Source organism: Pelodiscus sinensis, chromosome 4, assembly GCF_052426305.1.
Source record: "Pelodiscus sinensis isolate ZL-2025 chromosome 4, ASM5242630v1, whole genome shotgun sequence".
In the NCBI taxonomy this organism is placed as follows: Eukaryota; Metazoa; Chordata; order Testudines; family Trionychidae; genus Pelodiscus; species Pelodiscus sinensis.
In genome coordinates this window covers 122,989,955-123,003,674 of record NC_143055.1, presented here as the reverse complement: position 1 = coordinate 123,003,674, position 13,720 = coordinate 122,989,955, and the positions used below count along the sequence as shown (strand labels likewise).

Genomic DNA, 13,720 nt, shown 5'->3' with positions numbered 1-13,720 from the left:
AGTGAACTTCCTAACCTTCCCAAATCAATTTGCATTTTTAGATTCCCAAATGAAAAGTTAAGTATTATGGAAAATGACTACTGAAATTATCTAATTAGGCGTATCTCTAGATACATGCACAGAGCTCTACAGATACATGCGTAACTCCAATCCTTAGATGGCAATGATACCTATGATAAACCCATATGTGGAATGTCTTTATGAAGTACTTTGACCACGGTCCTTGTATTCTGTCTCCAGTAGGAAGTAACATCCCATCTTAGCCCCTGTAACATCAAACAGTAACATCACTGGGTTTTTTTTTATTTACTTGCCAAGTAAATGTACACTATTTCTCTTCCAACTTTATGTTATACAAGATTCAGGATGGTTAAAATCAGTTCTGCCTCCCAGGTTTTCTTCACAGTTAACTTTAACCTTTGATATCATATGACCTCGCAGGTCTGGGAACACCAAGATCCACACTGGCTTCTTGCCCCTGCAAGATCCTGAGGTGTCAGACATTTTTAGAGTATAGACAAACTAGCTCCTCCTGCTATTATACTAATGATACAGGAGGCAGGACACAAAACAATCCCATTATGTATTTAAAAATGTCAATGAACTCTTAAAAAAATTAATTTAGCAGCAAATATGACATACACACAATAAAGGATTGTGTGGGGTGGAAGCAAGGTTTTAATGTTCTGAGGATAATCTTGAACTCACAGCTTTGCACTTGTGTGTAACATGTCAGTTTCAAATTTAAGCCTGTGTGTCATACATTTCATATATTCCCCCAGCCACCCTCCATACACATAGCCCTACATATAGATACCTAGCCACTCACATAATGCTCAAGATGGTTGAAGAATTAAAATTGAGTAGTTGTTTCTGAGGACTTTGTGAAGTGATTGTGAGGAAGTGGGGAGTTTTGGGGGTTCGAGGGGGGTGTTGCATACAGGGGAGCACTCAGTGCCCAGAAGGTACTGGTTTAATGTGACAAAGGTGGAGAGTTTGTTGTTTCAGAGAACAGCCCAGAGTTGGAGTAGAGTTGGTCACCCTGGTGACCCCGACCCTGCTAAGAGGACAAGGCCGGTTCTGGTCAGATGACAGACAATGGGCTGCAGAGAGGGTCCCCAGCTGATCCCAGCGAGGGGAGAACATTGGACAGAGGAGAGGAGGCAGAGAAGAGAGGGGCAGGGCGACCCTCTTACCTGGGGAGAAGACAATGGACGGGGGAGGGGCTGTTGCTGGGAATATTGGAGGCTCTGCTGGGAGACTGGGGGCTGTGTTTTGGGGAACTGAGGACAACGCAGGCTGCAGAAGAGACTGACGTGAGGGCTGAGGGCCCAGGCCTACTGGCCTGAGAGGTCCGTTGCTGTGTTCAAAGCTCAATAAACCCTTCTGTTTTGTGCTGGCTGATAGTTGCTCTGGTCTAGAGAACAGGGGGGCACTATTCCTTCTGGGAGTGAAGGCCACTCCCTCTGGACCTCCAGGGACCCCTGAGGGGTCTCACGGCAGAGGCAGGCGTGCTGAAGGCTCTGAGAGGCACCAACCCGGAGGCAGAGGGGTGGACCCCCCAGGTGAGAGTGGGCACCCCGAGAGAGGGTCGCTGCACTGGAGAGGGGGGTTCCACCCAGGAGCCGAGGGGCCAAGTGTGAGCACGACCTGTGAGCCGTGACAGTGATACAATCACATTTTGAAACACAGCTTGCTTTGTCTTCCGAACTGAACTGAATTTATCTACTGTTTTCCCCATACAATTTTATCATTACATTGCTCCGAGGCTACAGAACATTATATTTAAATTTTGTTCAGGTGGGTTTGAACGGAAGCAGAGCAAAATTATAAACAAAATCAGATCATTGGCTTTCTCAGTCTCAAATTAGCTAAAAAAATCTGCTGTTTGTCATGTGAGCCTTGTTAAGGTCTGATCCAAAGACCATTGAGGCCTTTTGGATCAGATCATTAGCGTCCATTTTCTTTGGCAGGTAAACAGTCTCATTAAGAGTTGAGCAATGTAACAACAGAAACTGAATAGACGGAAACTTTTGTTTCAGTATGTACCTTTTCCTGCTAAATTGAGGAGCCCATTATTAAATTTTCCCCCTGGGGAAACTTAATCAAGTCATTCCTTAACCTTTACTTTGGTAAACTAAATTAATTCAGCTCCCTGCATTTATCACTAGAAGTCGTCTATTTTTATCCTCGGCTCATTCTCATGGCTCATCTCTGAACCTGCTCCAATTTCTCAACATCCTGTTTGAATTGTGGAGTCCAGAACTGGACACAATATTCCCATAACTGTTGGTTAAGTGCCAAAGGCAGAGTTAAATAGCCTCTCTGCTCCTCATTGGAACTATTAAGAGCAGGTTAGATAAACATCTGTCCTGCCATGAGTGGAAAGGACTGGACTTGATCACCTATTGAGGTCCCTTCCAGTTCTAGTATTCTCTGATTCTAAGTCTTGGGACTATGTGAAAATTGGTCCTGCACTCAGGGCACATCTACACAGCAGGGCTAAAGTAAAATAGGCTACGCAACATTTAAGTCAAACAGCTTATTTCTGCTTTTGGCACTGGCTCCACAGCACGAAGTCCAAGAAAGAGCATTCTTCCTCCGACTTCCCTTGCTCCTTTGCAAAATGAGGTCTATAGGACTCGGAGTAAGAATTCCTCCACCTCACCATTATTTTGTCATTATGTCGAAATAATGACTTGCTGTGTAGACGTGGACTATGTAGTTTCTGAATAACGTTAGTTATTCTGCAATAACGCTGCTGTGTTCCCTCAGCTAGCTGAGTATAGTTCGTGATTCACTGTCCCAGTCATGGCACAAATTAGCTGCATGTGTGTTAATGGCAGGAGAACACTGCTGGACTGAAAGCGGCAAGTGACCTATAAAAACTGGCCACCTTCATGCCAGTGTCCTGGATATATACATTATGCTCTAGTGGGATGAGAATCCCCTAAAGCAAACAAAAAATAAAATGATCTCTGGTGTGATACTTCTACTGCTAGGGGGTTGATTCTAAACTAGGGGTGGTTGATGCTTTTTGATTGTGGTGGGCGGGGGGGGCCACTTCAGAAATTTTTAAGTGCCCACCTTTGACCAAGGTCCTGACTATCCTGGGGTGGGGGGGGGAGGGAGTAGCAGGACCGTCGTGGGCCAGATCAATTCGCTTGGTGAGTTGGATCCAACCCGTGGAGGCTCTTTTGCTCGCCCGTGTCCTAAAATATGCCCAATAGACAATCAAAGGAGCTCAGGCTGGAGGGAGGGGTCAGGGGAAAAGGTCATTCCACTCCAGCATGATTTAGAGCACAATTTTGTAACTGCTTATGACCCCAAGGAGTTTCAATTTGTTCACTTGATGCATAAGCAGAAAGTTTTTTTTATCAATATTTCCAGAAAGGATTAGCATAATTAAAAGATGGAAAAAGTGCTCCTCATTTTAATATGACACTCCTTAGAGAAAACTAAGCCATCTCCTAGCATGTTCTTTGTGGAGAAGCACAGCAACACAGCCAGGCAGTTCCCAGGCATACTCAAGTTGCCGGTCAAGTCAATAAGGGTACGTCTAAACTACATGGCTCCGTCGACGGAGCCATGTAGATTTGTTGTTTTGGCAAAGGCAAATGAAGCCGCGATTTAAATGATCGCGGGTTCATTTAAATTTACATGGCTGCCGCGCTGAGCCGACAAACAGCTGATCAGCTGTTTGTCCGCTTGCGCGCTAGTCTGGACGCTCCCCTGCCGACATCAAAGCCCTTTGTCGGCAGCCCCGGTAAACCTCATCCCACGAGGAATAACGGGGCTGCCAACAAAGGGCTTTGATGTCGGCAGGGGAGCGTCCAGACTAGCGCGCTGAGCGGACAAACAGCTGATCAGCTGTTTGTCGGCTCAGCGCGGCAGCCATGTAAATTTAAATGAACCTGCGATCATTTAAATCGCGGCTTCATTTGCCTTTGCCTATGTGTCTAATCTACATGCCTCTGACGACAGAGGCATGTAGTCTAGACACAGCCTAAGACTCCAACAGAAAATTTGGCCCAACATCCATGGAGCAGAGTTTAATCTAACAATTTAGTCTTACAACTGAAGAGGGACAAAAAATCACCACAGATAGAAACTAAATGTGCTATTAACAACATTCTTTTTTTCCTGGAGGTTCTGAAAATATGAGCCATTCCTCTGCTTCATTTCAACACTTTATAACTATTGTGATCAAATGGAGCAGGGAAGTGTTTAATGCTGATAAAAACATGATTTCAGTGGGACGAAATCCACAAAGTAATTTAGAAACTTGCACGGAATGCAAAATATCCTATTTTTAAATATTAAAGAGGCACTGGAGTTCAAATAAAAAAATTCAACGCATTATAAGCATTGAATTGTAGAATACATTTTCCTCTTCAGAAGTATAACGGCAGACTTTCTTTGCTGCTGTGGAGAACACATTAAGGTTATTCATTGGGCTTGAGTACCTGAAGGTGAAGGCTGTCCTTTTACTACTCCATTTTTAGTCTTTTCTTCAGAATTCATGACTTCTTTGTAGATCAATTCTGTGAGAAACAAGGGATACAGTAATAACAGCAACTAGTTCTTACGCTCATGAGACAAACTAATGCTATAGATAATATTTGAAAACAATTCTAAGTCAGTCACTCTTTCACTTCTTCCCCCATCTCAATTATCCTCCCCTCCCCTCCTTGTTCCTGCAGCTGGACCAAGGAAGTTTTGGCATGCTTTCTATTCCTTACGTAACAGTGAAAGGAACTGGACTATTGTAACTAAACTCAGATTCCATTTTATTCAGCCTATTTTACGGTAACATAAAACTTTTCTTTCTCTGTACCAAAATCTATAGCAAATACACTAGGGAGTTTTAAACCATTTATTCAATGCAGTATAATGCTTTAATACAGGCCAAATTGGCCAATCTTTAAAACATGCAAACAGGGAGTGAAGCTAAACCTTTATGTAACTATGTATTATGAAATTTGTAATGAAAGAATGAAAGAATACAAGCATTAAACCAACATTTTTCTATGCCTTCTTGCTATCTGTGTAAGCATTTCCCATTTGTTTTTTCTTTTTATTTCTCCGTCCTCTTTTCTCCTACTAAAGAGGAGATTAAACGCATTCTACCAGTATTCCACAATTTCATCTTGGCTACTTGAGCTTTAACATGTCTATCCACGTTTACTTTTTGTGTGTACACTTTTTAGACATATATAGAAAAGTATACTAGCTAAACTATTTTAGTGTTGCATTATGCAGAAATAAGTTTGGCACGGTCACTGTAATGCTGTTTACCATGGACCAGGTTCTAACACTTTACCTGTGTCGATTAACATGTTAATCCATGCATGGTCCCCTTGACTTCCATCGGTATCAGAATCTGACCTCATTCCTTTTAGTGAACAGTATTTGGTGTATCAGGCAATAAGGACTAAAATGTACACAGGCTCTGTGGCATCTTTACTCATGTACTCGTCACACAGGAAGCCCCGCCCCCCTCCAACATCAGCATGTCTATTCACACAGGAAGGGACTACTCAATATACGTAAATCTAAAATTAGGCCCATAACGAGCTATGCCACGTGGTTGCATATGAGTATGGAATTCCTTTAAACTTTCTGCCGTGAATTTTTGTATAACAGGGTACTCTTGAAACTATATCATCATCAGGCTGCGACCTACCGTAAAACAATTTATTCTTGGATCAAATATATTGCTATTGGTGTTCTTTTCAATCCTTTGGACACTACAGGTGTAACTCCTTCTATATTTACCAACAAAGGTAAATATAGGGCTAAATTCTCTGGAGTCAAAGAAGTTATTCTGGGTTTATCCTGCTACATCTTATTTATACTGCTGCATTTGGTCCATATACCTTTAAAACAGGATTACCTTTCCATTCCTCAATTGTGTGCTCTCTTTCATCCAGCTGTTTATCATATATCTGAGGAGGAGGCTGTAAAGTAGAAACAAACATGGGTAAATAGCCTATTCCTTTACCTTAGAAACTAAATACACAGGCTACATCTACACTGCAGGCTTTTTGCGCAAGAACTGTTTTGTGCAAGCGTTCTTGTGCAAAAGGTCTTCCACAAGAGCACATCCACACTGCCATGTACTTTTGTGGAAGAGATGTGCTTCTGTGCAAGAGCATCCATGGTAGTGTGGAGGTTCTCTTGCACAAGAAAGCTCTGATGGCCATTTTAGCCATAGGACTTCCTTGCGCAAGAAACCCCTGTTGCCTGTGTACAGTGCCTTCTTGTGGAAGAGCTCTTGTGCAAGAGGGCTAATTCCTTGTGGGGAGAGGAGTAACTCTTGCGCAAGAAGCCCTGTTTTCTGATGCTTTGTTGTGCAAGAACGCACGTGCAGTGTAGACGCTCTGTAAGTTTTTGTGCAAGAACAACTGTTCTTGCACAAAAAGCCTGCAGTGTAGACGTAGCCTAAGAGTTTCTGACTGTTTTCATACATGGTCATTAAAAGGATTAAAATTCCTGGAGATCATCAGCATTTATTAAAGAACTCCTGCTGCTTCTCCTCTCCTGCCCCCCTTCCTCCCCACACACTGGTAGTAGGTACCCCTGCTGTTGAAATAATACCCTGAAATTCTTGCTGTACTGCATTGCAATGTTATTTAAATAATCAACACTGGCAGGAATGAGTTTGTACAGGTTGAACCTCCCAGATCTGGTCTCTCTGGTCTGGCAACATCCAGAAGGAAGGACCAGGGATGTTGCTGGAGAAGAGAGCCCCTGAGGTGAGGAGCCACAAGCCAGCTGGGAGTCCCGTGGGTGCTAGGGAGCCCCCGTTAGGCTGGCAGGAGTTGGTTCTGTGGTGGGTGGGGAATCCCAGGCTACGGAGCCCCTGCGGTGGCTGAGAGGAATCCCTAGCCCCAGCCAGGAATCCTGGAGATAGCAGGGCCAGAAGCAGCCGGGAGGGATCCCCAGTCCGGAACTCTAGCAGCAACAGGGCCAACGGGAAGCCGCAGGCCAGCCAGTAACCCTAGTTTAGAAGGTCCAGCGTCACCAAATCAGCATTTGTTTATTTATTTTTTTGCCAGAAATGTTTGGGATGAAAATTTTTGCCCAACTCTGCTTCAGTGGTCTAGAAAAACAAAGCAAGCAGCCATAAGAAAGGCACAAAAATTAGCGAGGTGATTAATTTGACTCACACACTGATCTAGCTTTTTTGCCAAATTTTCCTTTCTAGAGAAAAAAAAGGTGAATTTTCAATATTCAAAATGGGTGATGCCATGCAAGTTGTTTTAATTATAATCCAACCAGCCCAGTTAAAAAAATGTTTTATTACCATCTTGTAATGGATGTTCTTTGAGATGTGTTGTGCATGTCCATTCCATGTAGGTATGTGCGTGTTGCATGCTGGACAGGGGACTGGATTGGATGACCTCTCAAGGTCCCTTCCAATTCTAGTATTCTATGGTTTTACGATTGTTGCAAGGTTTTTCCCTCAGTGATACCTGTCAGGCCAGCAGGGGAGTCCCCTAGAGTGGCACCTGCATATGCATGTATATGAACCTCTGCTGACCCGCCAGCCCCTCGGTTCCTTCTTGCTGGAACACTCTGATGAAGGGGATGTGGGTGGGAATTGGAATGGAGATGAGTAATACATTTTGAAGAACAACAGTTCTGAGATGGTAAGTAACCATTTTTATTTATTTGGAAACTTCAGGGGGTAGCCAAGTTAGTTTGTACAGAAAAAAAACAACAAATGGTCTGGTAGCACTAACAAAACGCGAAGATGGTATCATGAGCTTTCGTGGGCACAGCCCACTTTTTCAGAAGATACACGTAAAAGAAACATACAGAAACCTATTGGGGAACACTTTAATCTTCCTAATCACTGGTTAAAAGATTTTCAAGTGGCTGTCTTGTCACAAACCAGTTCTGCTAGCCAGATACACAGAGAAGCATTGGAATTAGAGTTCATCCCCAAATTCAATTCTCATGCTAATGGACTCAATCATGGTGAACAATGGTTAGGTCACTATCTACCTAACAGTCAATGAAGGTGCAAACAGCTCTTTGTGTAGATTCCTGTGTCAGGAAGGATACTATCAATTGACTTTGATTCTTATCTGCTTTGTTTTAACTACCCAATCTTCAGATACTTACTGATTCCCTCTACCTTCCTGAATTTTCTATACCCTCTGCTCCCTGTCTCCCACCCCTTCCTCACCCCCTTCCCTTCCACTCCTATTTATTTTGGGTCTGTACATCCTAAACTCAAAACTCTGGTCATCTGAAGAAGTGGTCTGTGCCCACGAAAACCCATGATACCATCTACGTTTTGTTAGTCTATAAAGTTCTACCAGACCATTTGTTGTTTATTTATTCGATTGCTCTTGTCCATTCCATGTAGGTGATTCCTAAGCCAGACCCAAAGAGATGGGGTCAGAGACCAACTGGAGACTGCAAGATGGCTTTGCCAACAGCTGCATCATCCCTGGCCTGCTGCACCATAGCGTGATGGTTCATGAAAGTAAGCAGTGAAGACCAGGTGGCCACCTACAGGTGTCCAGGATGGGTACCTGTGCCATGAAAATAGAAGACAAGGCCTGTGCCCTAGTGGAATGGGCATTGATGGTGGGAGCTGGCAAATGGGCCAGTTCATAACAAGTCCTGATGCAGGATGTAATCCAGGAGGAGATACATTGAGCCGAAACGGAGAGACCCTTCCTTCTATCAGCTCTTGAAACAAACAGCTAGGGGGACTTACAGAGGGGTTTTGTCTTAGCTAAATAAAAAGCTAAGGCACATCTAACATCTAAAGTGTGTAGAGCTTGCTCTGTGCCTGACTTATGTGGTTTGGGATAAAACACAGGCAAAAATATGTTCTTATTGATATGAAGACAGGCCTTGTCTTCGATCTTCATGGCACAGGTACCCATCCTGGACGCCTGTAGGTGACCACCTTGGGTGTGGGTGAAGCCTAACTTTATCCTTAAAGAAAACAGTGTAAGGAGGATCCGAGGTTAGAGCTCGGACACCCATCTAGCAGAAGTAGTAGACACCAGAAAGGGGACCTTCTAGGAAAGGTGCAATAAAGAGCACCTTGCCATGGGTTCAAACAGAGGCCCCGTAAGTTTTATAAGCACTAGATTAGGGGTTGGCAAAGTAGAGCCTGCATGCCATAAGTGTCATGTGAGCCGATATTGAGTAGTACATACGAGGTCAGTGGCTCTGCGTAGTTCCCTGTAACAAAATCCACACACACCTGCCGCCTTCTTTGCAGTCACACAGCAGCACTGACCTTCCAGCAGGCGTGTGTGTGGGGGGAGGGGGAGCGTTCCTTCTCATCAGCATAAGAATGAGTGGTGGAGGGTGTTCCTTCTCATCAGCAGCCATGCAGCCCAACTGATGGGTGACTGCCCTGTGTGCTGCAGCGGGAGCTAGGCCACAGTGAGGATGTCCCTGCTGGGGCAGCTTCACCCCAGCCCCAGTTCCAGCCCCCGATCCAGCAGGGCTTCATGGCGGGTGGCTGCTTTGGGTGCTACGGCTGCTCCTGAGGTGGTCAGCCCACATGGAGGAGCGAGGCTGCTTTGGGGGGTAGGGCTGCTCTGGAGGCAGAAGCTGCTCCCGGGGCAGATGCTGTCCGGGGGGGCAGGGCTGCTTGGCCGTGTAGGGGAGCAGGGCTCCTCCAGGGGTTAAGGCTGCTTAGCTGCATGGTGGTGCATGGCTGCTCCAAGGGCCATACTTCTTTTAGGAGGGTGTAGACCTCTTGGATGGATAAAAAAGAGCTGCCGGTCATATCGGAGACCTCGGAGGTGGCGGAGGAAGGCATGCACCAAAGTACTCCATACCGGACTACCTGCACTATAGAGGAGTATCTGCAGAGGCTGGAGGGGGATGGCTGTGCATGCAGGCCAGACCCTGACCCTTCACTTCCAGGGGGAGACACAGGACCCCTGCAGAGACCCAGTGCAGTCCTGGCCAGAAGAACTCTAGGGCTGTCCTCTGGAGTCTGGCCAGGACCTCTGGTGTTGAGCTGGTGCCAGAGCATGGACAGGAGTAGTTGATACAGCATCAATGCTCTCTCCTGCAGCAGTCCTGCCCATCTCCACAGAAACTCACACACCCTGGCCTCCAAACCCTACACTTCTCCAGCGGGGAGGGATGAGTGACAGATAGAAAAACGCCCAGATAGAGCAGCGGACCCGACCTTCACCTGATGGCCTGAAGTGCAGGTGGGAGGGAGTGTGCCTGCTACCTGTCCTCAATTACCAGGCCAGAGCTCTCGACCCAGTTGACCTGGGTGGAGGAGACTGCCAAGTACACAGCTTGGCAGGCCTTCCCCTGCATTAGGTTGCCTGGGTCCTGGACCATGAGGAGCATGTCATTGGTGTACGCTGACAGGACCAACCACAGCTCTGGCTCTGAGATCACCAACCCCATCAACCTCCAGCGGAGGAAACAAAGGAAGGCTTGACCACCGAAGCGTACTGCTGGCCTGACAGCAGACACCCCCGATGCACTCCCCTCCTGAAGCTGACTGTCTTGGTCAGGGCCTAGATGAGCCGGACCAAACATTCTGTGGAGGCGTACAGCACCAAGAGAAAACCCATGAAATGAGGCACAAAGCCAAAGGCCTACAGAGTGTCCAGGAGATATCCGTAGTCCACCCTGTCTAATGCCTTCTCCTGATCCACAGACAGGAGGGTGAACAACAGACCGTCCCCACACCCAAGCTCCAAGAGATCCCGGACCAAGTACAGATTGTTGAAGATACTACGGTCCGGGATGGTGTAGGTCTGGTCAGGGTGCACCATATCCACCAGCACAGACCGCAGCAAGATGGCTTTTGCTACGTCTTTGTAGTCCATGCTGAGGAGCAAGATGGGATGCCAGTTCTGAAAGTCGTGGAGGTCCCCCTACTTTGGCAGCAAGGACTTGGCCCAGATGGTGACAATGTCTGGGCTGAGGACATCCCAGAACACATGGTAGAACACCATGATCAGCCCATCCATGCCCGGGGTTTTGTTGGTGGACATGAGACAGAGGGCTTCTGAGATCTTGTCCAGAGTGAGAGGAAGCTCCTGCCAGTCTTGGTCACCCGCACTGACCGTCGGGAGTTCAGTCCAGAGCACCCTGAAGGCATCAGCTTTGGTTGGATCTGGGGACAATAAACTGGCATAGATGGCCCTGGCCTTTTCATGCATCACCTCTGGATCTGTGAGGGGGGTGCTGTCCTCTGCCAAAAGGTAGGTGATGTGCTTTTTGGCCTCTCTCTTTTTTTTCCCGGGGCATAGAAGAAACGGGAGCCATGATCCATCTCCCAAAGGAGACGGAGCGGGATCAAACAAAGGTGCCCCAGGCCCGATGATCCGTGAGGTCCCAGAGTCAGCGGTCATATGTCAGGCACCTCTCAAGCTTCAAAACCTTCCACTCCAGCTGCTCTATCACCGCATCCCTCCGCCAGCTGGAACCCCGGGAGTAGTCACGACAGAAGAGCCAGCTACACATCTTCCCCATGTCCCACCATCACCGCGCTGAGGGAAAAGTGGGCCATTGCCCCCGCCAGGCCTCCCAGAATTCCCAGAAAGATGCCACAAAGCCCACAAAGAAAATGCTCGTGGCCAGCTTGGAGAGACAAAATAACTCTGCTCCACATGCCTGTGGATAGGGAGAGAGGCAGGTGTTTGTCACAGAGTCTTTGTGATCTTACACACTCTACCTGGATGGGGCCCCAACATTCAGGACATCCAGTGTCAGGTCAGAGTCCTCTAAGACCCTCTCAACCTGGATCCGCAGGCTCTGGGCTAAACATTTAAGCAGATTCTGGTGGGTTTGGGAGTTCATAGAGGGCATTCAAGGGGATGATATCCCTAAGGCCTCATCAGGAGAGGAAGAAGAGTACTCCTGAGCAGACTGCTCCTCCTGCTCCTAAGGGTGCTCTGAGTCCCGAGAGGTCACTGACTATTCAGGCAACACCTGAGGGTTTGGGTCTGCAACTCCCTCCAACGATGGTCTGGGGGACTATCTGTGGACTGAGTGCCCATGGTCCAGGGGTGGGGTGTGAGGGAGCAGGGTAGCAAAGGGAGGTACCCAGGGCCCAGAGTAAGTGAAGCCAATGTTAGAAGGGGAGAATCTCTTGGCCTGATGGCTCACACAGGGTTCAATAGGGCCATGGAGGGCTGCCACTGGTGGGGCTACGTCTGCTGGAGTTACTGCACAGTGGTGCTGTAGTGGTGTGAATGCTGCTGGGAGCAGAGTCTTTACTGGGAGCAGGAGACTATGGCTCTGGCATGCAGCAATTTGGCATCTGAGTCCAAGGAGTATTCCAAGCCCTACGACAGTGGAGTCATTTATGGACCCAGTAACTGGTGCCAAGAGGCGTGCCTGACCATTGGCTGCAGGCTTGCCTCCGTGCCAGATCAGCGGGGCAGGCATCAAGTGCCCTGGTGCTGCAGGAGGTGCTAATGCTACTAAGGTGCTCTGTGCCGATCCTTCAGTAGATGCAGTGGTTGGTGTCAGGGGATGCGGCATGGAAGAAGGGGCTGGGGTCAATGGTGCCAGAGTCGACACTTATTTGAGACGCCAATGACTCATCTTGGGTGGGGCCGACGCGTAGGTGCGGGGCTGCACACAGGAGTCCCTCCAGTGTGCCAGTGCCAGCAGGGAGGCAGGGGAGGACGAGTTCAATCAACTCCCTGGTTGCCTGCAAGGTGTCAAGGGTTGAAGGCCAGTTCACTTCAATCGGGTCTTCATCCTGGTTGGGATGAGGCTCCACAGACACTGCAAGGGCCCTGGAGCTGCAGACCTCACAGCTGAGGTCGAAGCGTTGAGTGTCCTGACTGAGAATGCACTCTGGACATGTGCCGCAACCGAGTTCTACCCTTAGCTGATCTCCGCTTCTTCTACGGCACTGGAGACTGGGATTGGAACCAAGCAGCCATTTGTCTTGGCACTCAAGATGTGCTAGATGGGCCGGAAGTCTCTAGCACTCAGTACAATGCACTGTGGGATGTAGGCACTGAGTTGGCGGCTGGTGCTGGGTGGAGCGCTGACTCCATTAGCAAGATCTTAAGGTGCTGAATCTCTGTCCCTCTGGGTATGAGGTTTAAAACTGACAGATCTTGAAGTTTGCCGAAATATGAGCCTTGCCTAGGCACTTGAGGGCGCATGTCATGCGGGTCCCCACAGGGCATGGGCTTAAGGCAGTCCAAACAGGACTTGAACCCCTAGGGCCTGGGCATGCCCCATAGAGAAAGGGGAAGAGGCATGCAACAGATGAACCCTTAACAAGTAACAGCAACAATGATAACACTATAACTAAGAAAACACTAACTATGGTAGTACCACTAAGCACGCTTGCAGAGCAAGTGAGAAGAAGGTTCCAATGATCGTCACGGGAGGTAAGAAGGAACTGAGGGAGTGGTGGGCTGACAGGAATATATAATGCATGCATATACAGATGCCACTCCAGGGTCTCTCCTGCCAGCCCAATGGGTACCGCTGAGGGAAACACACATGGCACACACACCTACATGGAACAGACATGAGCAATCGCTGGAAGAAGAATCCCTCTTACTCCACTCCTCTTGCCTGATACTTGCACCTCAATGAGGCTTTTTTAATGGTTGAAACCGTCTCCATCTTTTTCTCACCCCAAACATCCTCTCCCAGTAAATCCTTCTTCATGCTCTCCCTCCTCCAAATGCACCCCCTTCATTATGGAACCTTCTGGCCACTCTCCCTAACA

General features: G+C 47.6%; 1 protein-coding gene across 4 annotated transcripts in view; it reads right to left on the bottom strand.

The window, feature by feature from the left end:
• MAPK10 (mitogen-activated protein kinase 10) overlaps positions 1 to 13,720 on the bottom strand; it is a 231,352-nt gene that overhangs the window by 2,930 nt on the left and 214,702 nt on the right. For all 4 annotated transcript variants that reach the window (XM_006115344.5, XM_006115340.5, XM_006115341.5 and 1 more), the window contains exons 12-13: positions 5,897 to 5,960; positions 4,467 to 4,544 (exon numbers count right to left, since the gene is read on the bottom strand). In XM_006115344.5, the coding sequence (XP_006115406.1) occupies positions 4,467 to 4,544; positions 5,897 to 5,960 (142 nt within the window). The remainder of the gene's footprint in view (positions 1 to 4,466; positions 4,545 to 5,896; positions 5,961 to 13,720) is intronic.